The following is a 17,466-nucleotide window of genomic DNA, read 5'->3' as shown; positions in this document are numbered from 1 at the left end:
CAGTGGAAAGAGACAAGGGTCTTAACCAATTGTGGTTAAACATCTTAAGTTGGCAAATTTTACAAACTCATGTGGTCACCAGGCTGGGGGGAGGGGGGTTGCCCTTCAGCTGCAGCCTCATTAGGCTAATCACTCTGACTCTTGGTGCTGCTTAGATGCCATGTGTGAAGTCCTGAGCATTGGCACTGGGTGGGACCTCCAAGAGCACGTGATCAGGCAGCCCACTTTGCAGATGAGGCCCAGAGACAGAAAGAGACTTGGTCAAGGTCCTTCAGCTAGTAAGCAGTAATCCATTTCAGATGCCAGTTTAACAACAGACATCAGCAACGACTGAAATAGACCAGGTGGCTTTGAGTCTAGGTTGGGAGATATCAGAGGACAACAAAATGCTATCTTCACTGCTAGTTTGGTGGTACTCCTAATTCTGATTTTCTTCTTCAATCAACTTGCTACTATTTACTTTTCACAGTAATCTGACCAGATTTCACAGCTGTATTCCATGGGCCAGACTGGGTGGAGTGTACTTACTCTATTGTACCCAGAACCAGAAACCTAAAAAGCATTACAGAGAGTATAAAATGTTCATGGAAAAGGTGTTGTCATACATGGACCTAAAGTAAATCTAATAATGTTTTTTAACTTTCATCAGATTTTAAATAATGCAGATTTGTCTCACATTTTTATAAGTGAGGAAGCATTTTGAAGAGTACGACTTATATAAATCCAGTTAAAAAAATCAGCCATGAGAAATTTAAATTCCTTCTTTTCTCTAAAAATGTTTGCTTGTGATAAGTAGAAACATTCAGACTAATACACTGACCTTGAGCTCAAAATAGTAGGCATTTAATAATTGTTTGTTGTGACAGTTTCTGATGATGTTTCTACTACTGAAAATGCTTTCAAATTCACAAGTGTGGTTCTGAATTTCTGTGACAAACTAGATAAATGATTCCCCCAAACATATATTTTTAAAAGAATTTAACAGCCTTCCCAGCATGGCACTCATCTGCCTCCTAGTCTAAAAACTTGATAAAGCTTCACAAATATCCTTCAGCCATGCTGAACGTCTCTCCTCCTCTTTCCCAAAGATATTTTGCCCTTGGAGCCTCTTTGCACTGAGTCACCATCTCCCTCTGCTTTTTGGATTCCTATTTTTTTTTTTTTTCTGCAGGGCGCTCTGCTCAAAGGTACGTTGTTGGTGAAGTTTTCCTGTCCTTCTCCAGGCAGAGGTGGACGCCTGTCACCTCCAGAGACCTCATCCTACCTCTCTTTTAGTGTCATTTCACAGGAACCATAGTTGTTCCCTTATTTGTCCCTCTTTTCCATTTAGTTATGCTCTCCTTGAAGGCAGGGACTTTGTCCTGCTCATCTTTCTATTTCTAGCAGCTATTACAATATTGGAGAGGAAACAGAGGGAGTGGTGGGGGCAAAATCAAGTGGAAAATGAGAAGGAGGAAAGTAAAAGAGAAGACCAGAGGTAAAGGCATATCCCAGCAAGATTTGGAGCTGATGAAAAACCCAGCAAGTTCACGTAAGCTATCAGCACAAGTAGCAGTGGGCTTTCCCCAAGAGGTCCCTTATCTCAAGCCCTAAATAAAAGGCATCTATTGAAAGGAGACCCCCAGGACTGTAGGAACCCTTGACATTGACAACGACATGAAATAGTACAAGCTATTTGCTTCTGAATTTGCCATCTGTAGGTGTGCAAGTTCAAGAGGTACAGGATGGAAATCTGGACCTAACAGAAGAATGGAAAGCTCACACTCTTCACATTATGATCATTGCCAGGTGCTCTGCCTCAAACTAGACGAGCTGCATGGAACAAGGAGAAGCCAGAAAGGGCTGCAGAAATAAATCCTAAGAAATCGCGCCACTTGGATCAGGAAGTCTCCATTGTTTAATGATTCTTGGAGACTGAAAGCCTTGAAAGTATTAAAAAAGGGAATAAATCCTCCTAATTAAAAGGAGGGAAATGTGTTCCTCTATATGAAATGTGTCAGATTGAAATGTTTTTCTTTCAAAAGTTTCTATTATAATCAAACGTTGCATCTTGGAGATACATTTGGTCCTTAGGAGAAATAGCAAGTTTTGATATCTGCAGGCACTGAGCCTATTCTGCATTTATCTTTTAGATCAAACATCTCAAAAATTGGTATTAAAATTGGGCTTTATTGCTGTGAGCACACTGGATCATGGCTCCCAAATAGAAATGTCCTAGTTGTTTTGTTATAAATAATTTCTGTCATCTCCTCTCAACATTTTGGGTTGAGACCAAAAACTTGTCCCAGGAGTTGGGTTCACTAAATACTTTCCTGAGGGCCTACTTCCACTTGGCAAGGTAACTTCTTTGCTTCTCTCCAAGACTCTGTAGCTTTTATTTTTTTATTTTATTTTTTTTTTTTAAAGATTTTATTTATTTATTTGACAGAGATAGAGACAGCCAGCGAGAGAGGGAACACAAGCAGGGGGAGTGGGAGAGGAAGAAGCAGGCTCATAGCAGAGGAGCCTGATGTGAGGCTCGATCCCGTAACGCCGGGATCACGCCCTGAGCCGAAGGCAGGCGCTTAACCGCTGTGCCACCCAGGTGCCCCAAGACTCTGTAGCTTTTAAAAAATTGTCTGAAAATTTTCATTTTGAAGTGATTTCCAGAAAGTTGCAATCATTTACAAAGATTGAAATAATTTGTAAAAAGGTACAAAAATAGACCAAAGGATTTGCACCTTCCCTTAACCCAAATTCCCTAAGAGGGAACATCTCTCACAATCATGGTACCATGATCAACATCAAGAACTTCACATTGGTACAAGCCTATTGTCTCCTCTATAGACCTGTTCAGATTTCACTGATTGTCCCACTGGAGGGTCAGCCCAACTCAGACCCAACTCTTTCTGGGTCAGTCCAGCTCAGGATCACATACTGCATTCAGTCTCGTGTCAGTTTAGTCTCTTTTAATCTGGACTAATTCCTCAGTGTTTTTTGAGCTTGACACTTTTGAAGGGTACTGACCAATTATTTTATAGAGTGTCCTTCGAATTTGGGTTTGTCTTATGCTTCCTCCTGATTAAATTCAGGTTATGCATTTTTGTCAAGAACACAATAGCAGATGCTCAGTTAGCTAGTGAAAGGTACACAATCTATTTTGTTGGAGAACAGAGATCACAAGGCGGGGTGGTGGTGGTAATGAAAATAATAAGTTCTTGCATGTATCACTGAATTCAGCGAAGCCTGGATTAATACTCATTTATAGCTTGTTTTTTCATTCTTCTTTTATTTTTTTTCTTGCCTATCCCTTTCTGAGAGGACCACTTTTGATAAAGAGGGAGGCTGGCACAGAATGCAGGGTTGGGGTGTCTAATTCAGATCACCTACCTCTCCAGGACAGGTGTTGGTTGTTCTAGACAGTGAAGTAAAGATAGTAAGGATGTAGTAAAGATGGTGGCTTTAGAGGCCAGACTCTGAAAGGGGGACAACATGGTGTGGCTGAGAGCAGGGCAGACATGTTCTGACATGGCTGGTATGATTCAGACCCAGGCTTGAGCTCTACCACTGACAAGCTAATGGACCATTAATCACCTAAGTTATTAAACCTCTCCAAGCCCCAGTGTCCTCACCTGTAAAATAGGGTTGCTTTGTGGATCAAATGGGGATAGATTATGTAAAGTACTTAGCATAGTGTCTGGGTGAGAGAAGGTACCTTTCGTGAACTGAATATTTGTGTCCCTCTAAAATTCATGTTGAAATCAAAACCCCATTGTGAAGGTATTTGGAGGTGGGGCCTTTGAAAGGAAATCAGGTCCGAAGGATGGAGTTCTCATGAGTAGAACTGGTGCCCTTTCAGAAAAGGCAGAGAGCTAGTGTGTTTTCTTTCTGCCATGTCACAAGAGGAGACGACAAGAAGTCAGCCCCGGCGAGGGCTCCCACCCAGAACCGGCACTCTGATCTCAGACTTCCAGCCTCTGAAACTCTCAGAAATGGATTTCTGTTGTTTATAAGCCACTCAGGCTTTGGGGTTTTTGTTAAAGCTGTCTGAAGCAGGCAGTACTTATTATTAGCTAAAATCCATAAAAGTAATAATAGTACTAGCCTCACACAACTCTCCATAATGGAGACTAGTGCCCTGGCCAACAGTCCTGGACTGTATTCCCGGCTAGAATAACTAATTAGCTGCCGAGGCTCTGAGGAGACATCGGTGTATTCTTTCTGGCTTGGAGTAAGGCCTGACTCGTGGTGTCTCTTCTGTGTCCCGGGCAAGCTCCTTCAACAGGTCTTCTGCTTGTTGAGGAAGCAAACTCCTTCCTGGCGCATCTCTTTAAGTCCAACAGCAGGATGGACGGCTCCCTCACATCCACTCTTGTTAGAACATCTCCCAGAGATGTCTTCTCTCCTCCTGCTTCTCAGCCAGGGCCCGGTCACCTTGAAGGAGCTCTTCCCCACTTTGGCGCCTTCTGACTTATTGTGCATGGAAGTCCTAGTCCTACTTTTCCTTGCACAGTTCCTAGCCCCTTAGACTTGGGAGGGGGGCCAGGTCTCTAAACCCATAGTATACCTGGAGGGGAGGCCACTGCTCAGCTCCAACCAACTCTCGCCAGGCAGGAGTGTGGCTGTGTTGCCAGGGCTACTGATTTTTGGAGAGAAATAAAAATTGGATTTTTGTGTAAAAGCTCTCAAGTTTTAAATATCAGCAACAATCCAATTAAAAACAAAACACTTAAACATGGAGTGAGCCTGAAGATTGAAGTCTGATTTAAAATTTCAGAGTCATAGAGTTGGATGAAGGTTGAGATTATGTGGTTGAAGCCCTTTATTTTACACACAGGGAAACCGAGGCTCAGAATGGGGAGGGATTCATTGAGGCTCTGGAGCCAGCCAGTGAGGGGTCAGGGCTGGAAGGTGGTCATGCACGCATTAATGTTTAGTCTTTTTATCCTCTGTGCCCATTAGAGTGACTAGTGCTCAGAAATATCAGCAGAGAAAATGAAGGCATAGAGATGAATTTAGGGCTCATCCCTCCCCCAACTTTCCACTGGAGAGCAACAGGAATGAGTTGTACTGTACTGTGGAACACGAATAAGGTGATTTTCTTTATTGGTCATCTCGTGGAGTTCATCTCAGGGCAGTGATGTGTAGAAGGAACAGTCGAACAGCCATCAGGAGGGAGCCAAGGACTGAGCTCATAGCCGTCATGGACACGCAGTTCCCTACTCTCCTCTTCCCCCCTCTCCCCTCCGTCGGCTTCTGCTCCAGGGCCCCCCTCCTCGATCTGCCCAAGAATCTCTTCCTTCACCCCTTTGCTCCCCACACCTCCCCCTCCCGCGTAGCTTTCCCAGCACTTTACCATGAAGATGGCCTGAACACAAATTTTATTTGCTGCCCTGAATTTTGTCCCTTTTCTCTAGTTTCTCCAGTCTGCTAGATTCTCTCCCATTCTCTAGATGGTTTAACACAAGCCTAAAGAAGGGGCCCAGCAAGAAGTTCTTGGAGTGAAGGACCATGGGGAGAAAGTAGGAGTTCAAACTCAAATCTGGTTTGCAGCCAAGGGATTGAGGTGGGGTTGGGTAGGTGAGGCTGGCACACATGCACTTTGGCCACGTGTTAAAACCCTCCATGTTTCTTATCTATGCGCTGCCGGCTAGTCCCCTGCTCCCACTCCTGGTGAGTGGGTGAGCGCCCAGGTGTGCAGAGAGGGGTGGCCTCACACCATATGGGAGATTGGGCCTGGAGAAAAAAAATTCTTGTAGGTACTTTTGACTTTCTGAAAACAAAACAACCCCAAAGTGGTGTTTACACTAAGGTTTTGCTACCCCTGCAAAAACAAAATGAGGAAAGCTGCCAGTGAAAAGGACATTCCAAGCTAGTGAAGTCTCCTTTGGAGATCCCGAAACCGGTCCATCAGAGTGCCCTCCTTAGTGGGCTGTGTGCTGCGGGCCACAGCGGTTCAGGGGCTGTGATCTGCTTGCCTTTTAAAGCAGCTGAGTCTTGTTTATTTTAGAAGTGGGTACTCATGCACTTTTATTTACTTAAAAATACATATTGAATAGCTCTTTAACATTTGTTTTTCTTCTACCCTTTGTTTTAAAAATGAAGTGTAATCCTGCCAATGGTGGTTTTTGCCCACCGTGGAGGTATTCAGGTTGGCAAAGGATTACTGTGTGTGCTTTTCTTCTCTTCAAAGGCTGAACGTAACTCCTGAAAGGTATTTGGGCTTAAAAGAGAGTGTGTCGGGTTGACAAGTCCCTACTACGTGCGGCAGAGGCTGAGCTCAGTGCTAGGAGTACAAATATGGGTCCCCTGGGGCTGGAGCTCGCTGTTACAATGGAAAGTCAGACTTGAAGCAAGAAACTCAGCTACAAGCCAAGTAAAGGGTGACAGCAGAGGCAGGAACAAAGGGCTTTTGTGATGGGGTGGGAGGTTGGCTCTGCTGGATGTGTGAATGGGGGGGCAAAGAGGTCAGGCAAGGACAGTGAGGGCTGAATAAAAGCTATTCACTGAGTCTTCACTGAGCACGAGGCCCTGAGACCCAATACCAAGGCCCCCCAAAATGGAACATGCAGCACGGGTATGGGAGGTGGTTTGGGGTCCGTGACTGCCTCGCCGGACTCCCAGCTGGATACTGACTGGCATGCACACTTGTAGGTCTAGCCTCTGAGAGGTGATCATCTTCGAAACCCCTCAGCTGTTTCTCTTTCTTGTAGCATGTTCTAGAGCTCCCGGCTCAGCCAGTCGAGGCTTGATCTTCAGCCTCTCCCACCCCACAGCTTCCATCCCTTGCCCCACCCGTCCTCAGAGGTCCTCAGCTGCCCCATCCTCAGCTCGTACTCCCCTCCACCCCTATCCTGCCCTCGCCCTGCTTTCCTCCAGCCTTGCAAGGGGAGCCCTAGCCTGCCACCCAGGCTGCACTCAGCTCCCATTTCCCAGGGCTCCCTCGCCCCCCACCCATTTCTCCTCTGGCCGTGGGCCCCAGCTCCCCTCGGCCAATCCCAGACCTGCTGCTTATTGGGCTCCATTGTTCCCATTCCTATCCTCAGCCCAACCTTTTCCTCCTAAAGGGAGCCCTCTTTTTCTGTCAAATTCTCGGGGTCCAGCCAGCTGTCCCTCCCGCATTCCCATTACCTCCCTGCCCACTGCTGTCTCAAGGGGCCTGGAGACCCAACCTCAGATGCCCCCTCTTTCCGTCCTTGCACTGTGGGAGCAATAGGCCTTCCCATCATGGATATGTGTCTTTTAAATGTATTTTTGTATCTTCAAATCTACTTTTTTTTTTTTAAAGATTTTATTTATTTATTTGATAGCACAAGTAGGCAGAGCTGCGGACAGAGGGGCAGGCAGAGGGGGAGGAGAAGCAGGCTTCCCGCTGAGCAGAGAGCCCGATGGGGGGAGGGTTTGATCCCGTGACCCTGGGATCATGACCTGAGCCAAAGGTAGAGGCTCAACCATCTGAGCCATCCAGGCGCCCCTTAAATCTACTTATTTTTTTAAAGAAACCCTTTACACTGAAAAAGTGACTGATTTTTAAAAAAATGCTGAGGAAATAATAGGACAGGTGGTAGGTGCAGTTAGCAATGATGATGGACATTGAGGAAACACTGCATTTTTCCTATTCAACTTTATAATAGCCCTGTGAAGTTCAGGTATGGCCTGTTATTATCCCTACTGTGCAAAGTGAGCCCCATCTGGGGTTCGTGATAAATTCCACAATGTCACATGATATAGTTTAAAAACAGGTTTTTTGTTTTGTTTTGTTTTGTTTTTAAATTGGCTTTATTGGGGAAGGGGCAAATTTACGAGGCAGGGTTTGCTCCTGGAACCCCATAATCAGACTGACTTTGGGTGCAGCCTTTCCCCCAGCAAAATAGGGTGAAGGCAGCCCACTGGAGCTAGCTTGTTGTCTAGGCAACCCAGAATGACATCCCGGGTCACCTTTGGCAGTTGTGTTCATAGAACCATGACCCCCATTTTATAGATGCAGAGACAGGTCAGAGAAATTAAACGATTTGTCCCAGTCACACACCCATTCCAGGGCCTAAATTCACAACCAGTCTACTAGTTTACACAGCAAGGAAAGGAGAAGATTTTATAAAGTAACTAGAAGGGGAAACCTCTGTTGTCTGTTCTCTGGGCCTTGCTTTGAGTCTCTGAGAAGTCAGGTGACATTGTGTGAGGAGCCAGCCAACCATGAGGGGTTTTGACCCTTTCCCCCTTCACTAGGGGGCCCCTCCTCCACCTGGGGCCCTTGGGGCAAGATGCAAGCTGTAGGAGGCCTCTGTGAATTATCTCCTTTGCTGACTTTAGTAAAGATTTAGCAGGAAGCTTGCTGTGCCTAATCCCTGTGCTGGAGAATTGGTACCCAAATTAAAGATGACTTTGACATTTTACATTTTAAAATGCTTTACAATCACTGGCAATCACTGGATCAGTGGTTCACAGTAGAGGGATCTATAGATCTATAGATCCAGATCTTGTATATAAACATCAAGATGAAAATAAGAGCTGTTTCTTTAATTCTTACTGTACAGTTTTTAAGAAAGTCTTTAATATTCTATTCAACTCTTCCTTCTCTTTCTCCTTTCTGTCTCTCTCCACCCGCCCCCTCCCACTGGTTCTGAAACGTAAGTGTAGCCATAAATATGCAGGGCATAGAAGGCTGACTTTTCCTACATCCAATAAACACCTTGGGGAGTAATTGAAATAACTTGGCACGGCTAGTCCGGTTACATGCTGCATAATATCAAAAGAAAACCCACAGTGAGGAAAAGCAATCACAAAGAGGAAGAAGGGCTGGAAATAAATCCAGAACATTAAATAATGAGTAATTATGAGAAACTAAAACAACAGCAGCAACAGCAATAAAAACCCTCGTAGAATTGCATCCTTAGCAAGAGTCGAGAAGCATCTTCAAAGAAGTTATACTAGACAAAGCATACATTCTAGATATTTCTAAGAATTGCAAATTTCAAGAAAAGGAAGAAGCTCATCCCCCCCCCCCCGCCCCCATACCCCAGTACCTATTCGTTAGACGTATGTCTGACAGAAGGCACAGGTTTTGATCCCATTCTGACATGCATGTTTTTTTCATGATTCGGCTTCCCTCCCATCTCTTTTTTCCTGTTTTATCTCCACGATCTGAATTTTAAAGGAATGCTGTCAAGACAGCATACCACAAAAGGGAGAAACGTCTACTACAAATTGTACTTTGTACTTTTTGGAGTACCTTCCTTTGGTCTTTTTGATTTTACAAAAGATCTCTGTATTTGTCGTGGGTAGAAAGTAATGTTGAGCTGACAGTTCTGGGTCTTGTGAGGGATGGAAATGCTGGTGTCCTAGGCACAGGGAGAGAGCAGCATACAGCCTGCGTTTCTGGCAGAATCCTATTGCTTATTCTCGCCCTCACCTGACACCCTCGGCTACAGGATCTTGGGCAAGCCCTTCACTGTTCCTACATTCAATTTCTTTCTAGGTTTTGTTTTGTTTTTTTCTTAAAGGTTATTTCTATGTAAAAAGAAAATCTTCAGGAAACATAAAAGTAAAAAAAAAAGACAGGAAGTGATCATCCATAATTTATCAAACGTAGTGATTTTGGTGTATTTTCTACCGATCTTATGCACATCTAGTTTCTCCTTTTATTTTTAAAAATATAGTCAAAATTAAGCTATGCTGTCCAACTTTATATCCTGATTTTTCTTTTGGCAGTGTTTTGTTTTTCTAAATAAAAATATATGGACTCTGAACCATCATTTTCTAGAGCTGCATGATACTCAACACGGGTGTTTTCATTCTTTGTGTTTTACAGTCTCCATTGACGGAGAGCCTTTGACAGCACTGGGGGCTGTTTGATTATCTCACTGAAGGAAAAGAGAAAGTGCAGGGGCTGCAGCTCACTTTATATCTATGATGACTCATAGCCAGGTTCAATTCTAACTTTCTGCTACATTGTCTGATATGTTCGTATGCAGAGAGGTGAGACCAGTCTCTTTCTGTAGATCACCTCAGAGCACAGACCAGTGACTGGAGTACCTTTGTTGGTGTCTGATTGTAGTGAGACAAGCTGGCTACAAATTCCGGCCCTGCCACTTTCTGTCTGTGACCTCAGGTATTCTGTGTATGTCTCTGTTTTCTCAGCTGCAACAGTGTGGATATCATGATAATCCCTCAATTCCGAGAAATACAGTTTAACACGTTTGATATTAGGTTGAGTGCTACAATCAACGAGTACATTGTAATTCTTCCTTCCTTTTTCCTCCTTCAACACTCCCTAGAGCTATTACAACCAGTGGTATCTTAGAACTGAAGAAATATAGTAATACTTGCCTTACAGTTTGTTGAAAAACATCAGCTGAAATATTACACATAAAATATTTTTAGCACTTAGTAAGAGAGCAATAAATAGCAGAAACTTATATTGTTCTTAGAATAGCAGAATATTCTGTGTAGAATATTTACTATAAGACATACCTTATTTGCAGGTCATATACTTAGTTAAAACTTGAACTGTTTGGAAAATGTCTTAGCACTCTTATTAATTAGACATGGCACGGGGATGGCAAATAGGTTTAACTTTATGTGCCAAGTCTAATCTGCTGACGATGATTGTCAGACGTGCTGGGTTGTGTGAACTGCTGAGGCGGAATCTGGGTGTAGCTGACAAGAGCGCCAAGGCTGATTAGTAATATCTTAGGGAGATGGAGTGGCAATACACACCCTAAGTGTCTGCCATCTCTGCATTACGGTGGCACAAAACATTACTTGGCAAGTCATTCAGCATTAGCCAGACACTGGTTTCTCAATGAGGAGTCTCACTGAGGTCCTGTGGCAATGGACTGCCTCTGAGTCCAAGGCGGGAGCTGAGAACCACGTTGGTAAGAAGCAAGCCCAGAGCACACTCATGTTCCGGTAAACACGGGAAGATGACGGAGACCTGCCAGTGTCCACAGCACTCTGAAAACGCATTCTTTTCCTTAATGGCTTTGGGGATTTCAGCCACAATCACTTAGCCATTTTTCTTAAAACTCCAGCCCCAAGAGAAGTGTGGGAGACTTTGCACAGAGGAGACAGAGCCTTTGCATCACTTCGATTTTGCTCAGCCCTTGTTCTGCTAATGCTCGCGTAAGTCTTGCCTCCTGAGCTTTGAAGGCCCTGCATCTTGGCCTTTCTAGAACTTGTCTGGGGGAGGATTGACCTCATCTTGTTCTTGTTCTCCTCTGCTGTGGATAAGATGCTGTAATCCCAGGGCCCTTCTATAGAGAGGGTCCCAGAGCTGGGAAAAGGAGATTATTCATTTTATTATGTGGCCCTTGTTATCTAACTCGCAGCTTTTGTGACACTTACGAAACAAAATCAATCATTAAAGGCACACTGCTGAAGGCTTAAGTGGAAAGCTACATACCATTTCTTGAAATATTCTGGTAGTCTCTGTGATTGCAGTGATTTCTTTTCCGTAATTGACGGTAAATAGAGTTTTCTTTAATTCTGAAATAAATATATATGTGCATATTTAATATCAGGACACTCACATAATGAAGTTCAAAAAACAGGATTTTGTTATGATTTTTCAAAATGGGTGGTTCAAATGAACTGAGAAAAATCAATTTTCTGCAGACATGTTTTCTCTAAATTGTCAATACGTTATTAAGAGTTGTTACAAGAAGCAGTCCTATAAAATGGGTTGCATCAATGTAATAAGATTAAACTTTTTCTTTTTGTGAAGACCTCCAGAATCATTCTTTTCTTTTCTTTCTTTCTTTTCTTTCTTTTTTTTTTTTTAAATTTCAGGCTTTGGTCATGTCCCAAAACCTTATAATTATTAATAAAAAAACCCAAACAAACGCAAATATGCAGAATAAACTTTTCAATGTTGAGTTTTTAAATCATCATTGAATTCAGTTAATTGATGGGTAAAAATGTGGTTTTGTTTAAACCCCATATGCAGTCATCCCTTTCTAAACTTTTTACCAAGAGCTGCTATAAGTTTCTTGAGCAATTGGTCATCTTTAACAAACGTGGTTATTTTAAAACTTAAATTAAAAAACTTAATAGTTTTAAATTTTAATTCCAGTAGAGTTAATATGTAGTGTTAATTAGTTTCAGGTGTGCAATATAGTGACTCAACGATTCTATACATTGTTCAGTCATTTTGAACCTGACCTTATACCCTTTCTTCTTTTGGTTCACAGCTATGAAGCTGTGGCAGACACTCTTGTTGATCTTCAGATCCATCTCTTCCCTTCATTCATTTTAATGGAAGTTTTAGTAGGGTATGATGATGCCATATGGTGACTGCTTACCCACCTTCCCTTGCAGCTGCAAGGGGCCACTTCACTCATTTCCGGACAATGAGGTAGAAGTATCCAATTTCTGGGAACATTTCCTTTTTTTTTTTTTTTTTTTAAAGATTTTATTTATTTACTTGACACAGTGAGAGACAGCCAGCGAGAGAGGGAACACAAGCAGGGGGAGTGGGAGAGGAAGAAGCAGGCTCATAGCGGAGGAGCCTGATGTGGGGCTGGATCCCAGAACGCTGGGAAAACGCCCGGAGCCAAAGGCAGACACTTAACTACTTAGCCACCCAGGCGCCCCGCTGGGAACATTTCTTAAGAAAACAACTGGCAAGTGACCTTTGCTCCTTCTTCATCCTTTCTCCATTTTGCTGCCCAGAATAGGCAAGCTGCCATCTTGGACAGTGGGGATAACTTCTACATTGGGAAGACAGAGAGGTGAGCTGGAAGGACCCTGGATCCTTGAGAACCAGTGGAGTTGAGCTCCCATACCAGAAATGGACTACACATCTCTGTAATTTTACGTGTGAGAGAAATACTTCAATATGATCTTATTTTAACCTCCCCATATTTGGGGTCTCTATGCAATTTGTAGCTGAATCCAATACTAACGGACACAGAGTTTAGAGATAAATTTGTGACCAGTATCAGGTTATAACTGCACATACTTTAAGTCATTTTCTTGGCTTCTCTTTGTTCCATCTTTGATTTTCTATCTTCTTTTGCCAAGCTTTAATTTAATTTAAAGGTAATTTAATGTTATGTTCTTTATACTTTTATAGGCTTCTCTAAAATCCTTTTTGAAACAAGACTAGGTATAGACTAATGAATAATAATTAAGCTCAGAAGTATTTGATTACTCCTCAAATGTACTGTATCTTCTCTTCATTATAATAACTTCATATCTCACAACCTTACATAAATCACCATTTATTTGTAAGTGTTACATGAGTCTCGCTTATTGTATTATAGAACTTGCCAGCTCTCTCAGTGCTTCAGAAAGGTAAACATGTATCAGGTTTGGGCACTTGGAATGCACTGAAAGTAGTGTTTTTGAAGTCTGAGAAAACTAATGATAATATTTTTTGATAGAAGAGCATGATGTCTGGGGCGCCTGGGTGGTGCAGTCGTTAAGCGTCTGCCTTCGGCTCAGGGCGTGATCCTGGCGTTATGGGATCAAGCCCCACGTCAGGCTCCTCTGCTGGAAGCCTGCTTCTTCCTCTCCCACTCCTCCTGCTTGTGTTCCCTCTCTCACTGGCTGTCTCTGTCAAATAAATAAATAAAATCTTAAAAAAAAAAAAAAGAAGAGCATGATGTCTGAGCAATACCTTAAGCATGGGATTTTTGCTTTGTGGTGGAGTTTTGAGGAGAATGATTTATTTTATTTTTAAAAATCAAACCTACCCATGCACATAGTTTTAAAAAGTCAAATTTGTATTACTGGAGTGATGTTTACTGAGCCTTACTATGTTCCAGGCACTCTTCTAGGCACCTGGGTCATATCAGTAAATGAGGAAGACAAAGACCCCTGCCCCTGTATTATTGACATTCTATCAGGAAAAAAACTAATAAGCATCCTGAATGAACAAATTAGAGAGGATGCTAGAAGTGGTAAGTGCTATGAAAAAAAAGGAGGCAGGGGAAATAGGGTTAGAGTGGTTGGAGCAAGCCTCACGGAAAAGGTGAGTGTGAACAAAGACAGCTGAGCTATTTCTGTCTATAAGGCTTGTAGTGATAAACAGCAATCCCATACTACCCTCCCCTCCCCATTTCTCCATTCCCAGAGGCAACTAATTTCAGCTTTAACTGACTGAGTCATTGGGCATTTTTTTTCTTATCTATAAATAACATACCTTCAAGTCCACTTCTGGATTTGTAGTCTTTGGCATTACCTATTCACTTCCCACCATCAAGAGGAAGATTTAGCTATTCACAATTGATCTATGATTGCTTTTCCTTCCCGTCCAAATTCTTCTATTTCCCCGGAGTTAATAGGAGCCTTTTGTTACTTTGCTTAATTTTCTAAGTATTTATCATCAATTTACTCTCAAATCTTTTACAGTTGTTTGATCCCCTTTCAATATTTATTTTGTCTTGTGGAAATCTCTCCTGAAACCTCTTGACCTGATGACTCTGAACTTGCTGTCCTCTCACCCTGGTGCTCAGTAGATATCCTGGGAGCCCCCATCTTCATCAACCCAAGGATTCTCTTCACCTCTTCCTGACTTAGTAGGTCTATTTTCTAGAAGACCACATTTTCATTTTTTTCTGATAGAGAATGTTTTTAAGTAACTTTTGAAGGATGTGGGGGAAGTAACTTTTTTTTTTTAATCATTTGTATATCTAAAAATATTTCTATTTTTTGATTTGGTGAGGTGTAAGGTAGGCCCAGAAACACAGCTTACATCATAAATATAAACATAAATATGGTTAATAAGACTTGTTGGGGAAAAACTTCAAGTAGAGAAGTAACAGTGTGCACTTGGTCCCTGAACTTTCATTACCTTATAGAAGGGTGTTTTAGACAGGACATAGCTAGACTAGACACATCTAGGACACCCTATATATTTTTAGGGAAAGAAGGTTCTGGTGTTCATAAGTCACTATGCAACAATAACAGATTTATGGTATAGGTGATTATTTTGTTAAATAGGAGTCCCAAACATGATGAATCAGCTTCTTGCTAAGCAATCAATAGGAAGAAGGATATAAGCCTCCAGGACCATCAGAGTTTGTATCTCATTGACTGGTGTGGTAGATTAGAGATGGCCTCATTATCTTTGACACCTCTACCCTTAAATCTTGGCTATTATGTGACTTTTTTGACCAACAGGGTATGGTAGAAGTGATTTGGTGCTAGTTATGGCTTGGTTTTTAAGATACCTGGCAACTTTAGTCTATTGAAGCCCTGATCTACCATGTAAGAAGCCTGACTATCCTGCTGGAGACACCATGTAAAAAAGATCCTACAATGGAGGTAGCCAAAATGTCCTTCAATAGGTGAATGGGTAAACAGACTGTGGTATATCCATACAATGGACTATTATTCAGCAGTAAAAAGAAAAGAGCTATCAAATCATGAAAAGACATAGAAGAACCTTAAATGCATATTGCTGAGTGAAAGAAGCCAATATGAAAAGGCTATATTCTGTATGATTCCAACTACATGACAATCTGGAAAAGGCAAAACCATGGAAACTGTAAAAGATTAGTGGTTTCCAGGGATCTGGGAGAGGGAAGAGGGATTAATAAGTGGAGCACAGGGTTTTTTTTGGGGGGGGGGTAATGAAACTCATCTATATGATACTGTAATGGTGGATGCATGCCATTATGCATTTGTCAAAACCTATGGAAGGTTCTACATAAAGAACAGACCCTTAGGTAAACTGTGGACTTTAGTTAAGAATAATATGTAAATATTGGCTCTTTTTAAAACAAATATACCACCCCAGTGCAAGATGTCAATAATAGGGGAAATTGAAGAGATGAGAGAGTATGTAGGAATGCTGTATTTTCTGCTCAATTTTTCTGTAAACCTAAAATTGCTAAAAAATTAAAGTCTAATTAAAAAAAAAAAAGCCCTATCTGGAAAGAAAGAGGGACCCAATAAACTGAGTCTTCTAACTGCCTTTTCCCAGGCACGAGGTATGTGAGTGAAGCCATCTTGGACCCTCTAATCCAGCCACTAGGTGAATTCCGTCAAATAATTATGGTCAATGTCACATGGAGAGGAACAATTGGCCAGCCAAACTTTTCCTGAATTCCTGATACCCTAAACTGTGAGATAAAATGAAAATGGTTGTTGTTTTAAGCCACTTAAGTTTGAAGTACTTTGTTACACAACAATAGATAACCAGAACAGATGGTTATTGAATTCTAGGTTAAAATCATTTTCCATCAGAAGTTTGGAGGAATCAGTTCATTGGCTCCTAGCCTCCTAGGGTTGTTGTCTGAAGCTATTCTGTGCCTTGATCCTTTGAAAGCCTACAGTAGCATCTGTTCCAAGAGTTCTGAAATGTTGTGATGACAGGTTTGGTGTGGCTCTATTTTCATTCACAGTGTCAGTCATTGATGGACCTTTTTAACCTGGAAATTTATGTCTGTCAGTTGTCAGAGATGTTCTTGAATTATTTCATTGGTGATTTCTTTCTTTCTTTTTTTCTTAAAACCCCTATTATGTGTATATTGAGTCAGCTGGGCTCTAGTCTTCTGATTTTCCTAGTTTTTCTGCCCTATTTTCCTTATCTTTGTCTTTTGCTCTATTTTCTGGAGGATATCCTCAAGTTTATCTCTCAACTCCTTTTTGAAAATTATCTGATGTCACTAGCATAATTTCCAAGTGACATTTTGTTCTTCGAATATTTCTTTAATTTTAGCATAACATTACATGAATGAAACCTTTTATCTTTTTGAAGATATTAATTCTAGTTATTTTTTATAAATAGGATATCAATTAGAGTCTAAGAAAAACATTTTCTTCCTTAGAGCAATGGTTTGTTTTCTTGAAGTTGCTTTTTCTCTTTTTGTGTTGTCTTTCACATTCAAGTTTTCCCTGGATGTCTGATGATCCTGGATTGTTTGTTGGCTTGTATTTTAAAAGTGGAAACTGGTGAAAACTTAAAAGCTGATTGGAAAATGGACCCCTGGGTGTGGATTGTTGGCTATTGTCCTCACCGTAGCATGGGTTGGTGGGGACTTTCTCAGGGAACCCCTGCTGTCCGTGTCTGGAGATTTCCTCCCTGGGATTCACAGATTCCCCTGGGAAGGCTCTTCTGGTCTTTAGCTAGGTTGCCAGCACTCTGGAGCTGGTTCTCTGCATTCAGCATGCATGTGTTTTAGTGGGGTGCTCCTCTCCTCACTTATGTCTGGTGTCCCTCAGTCCCAAAGCCTTTGATTTTAGCATCTTCAGAGAATAGTAAACCTCTAGTCTTATACAAGAGTAAGGGTAGGCAGCTGCCCACCTGTGTAAAGTTTGGAAAGAGTCTAAGGATCTAACTGTTTCTTCAGTAGTCTTTCAACTGACACTTGTTTTTACCCTCACCTCCATTTCTAGAGCTACCATATGTAGTCGATCCCCAAGTCTTTTGGGGGCTGCAGTGTAAACTGGGTTGCTTCTTGAGATTCCTTCCTACTGGCTTAGGGTGCAACTTTCTGAATCGACTAGGTCGTTACCTCCTGTCCTGCTTTCTGGCTTCTA

At 42.0% G+C, this 17,466-nt stretch overlaps 1 protein-coding gene across 3 annotated transcripts in view; it reads right to left on the bottom strand.

The window, feature by feature from the left end:
• AOAH (acyloxyacyl hydrolase) overlaps nt 1-17,466 on the bottom strand; it is a 250,760-nt gene that overhangs the window by 36,329 nt on the left and 196,965 nt on the right. For all 3 annotated transcript variants that reach the window (XM_045792859.2, XM_045792860.2, XM_087860902.1), the window contains one exon: nt 11,381-11,463. In XM_045792859.2, coding sequence (XP_045648815.1) covers nt 11,381-11,463 — 83 coding nt within the window. The remainder of the gene's footprint in view (nt 1-11,380; nt 11,464-17,466) is intronic.

The sequence above is a fragment of the Ursus americanus genome, chromosome 3, assembly GCF_024610735.1.
Source record: "Ursus americanus isolate L20-20 chromosome 3, mUrsAme1.1.p, whole genome shotgun sequence".
NCBI lineage: Eukaryota > Metazoa > Chordata > Mammalia > Carnivora > Ursidae > Ursus > Ursus americanus.
This window is presented reverse-complemented; position numbering and strand designations above follow the sequence as displayed.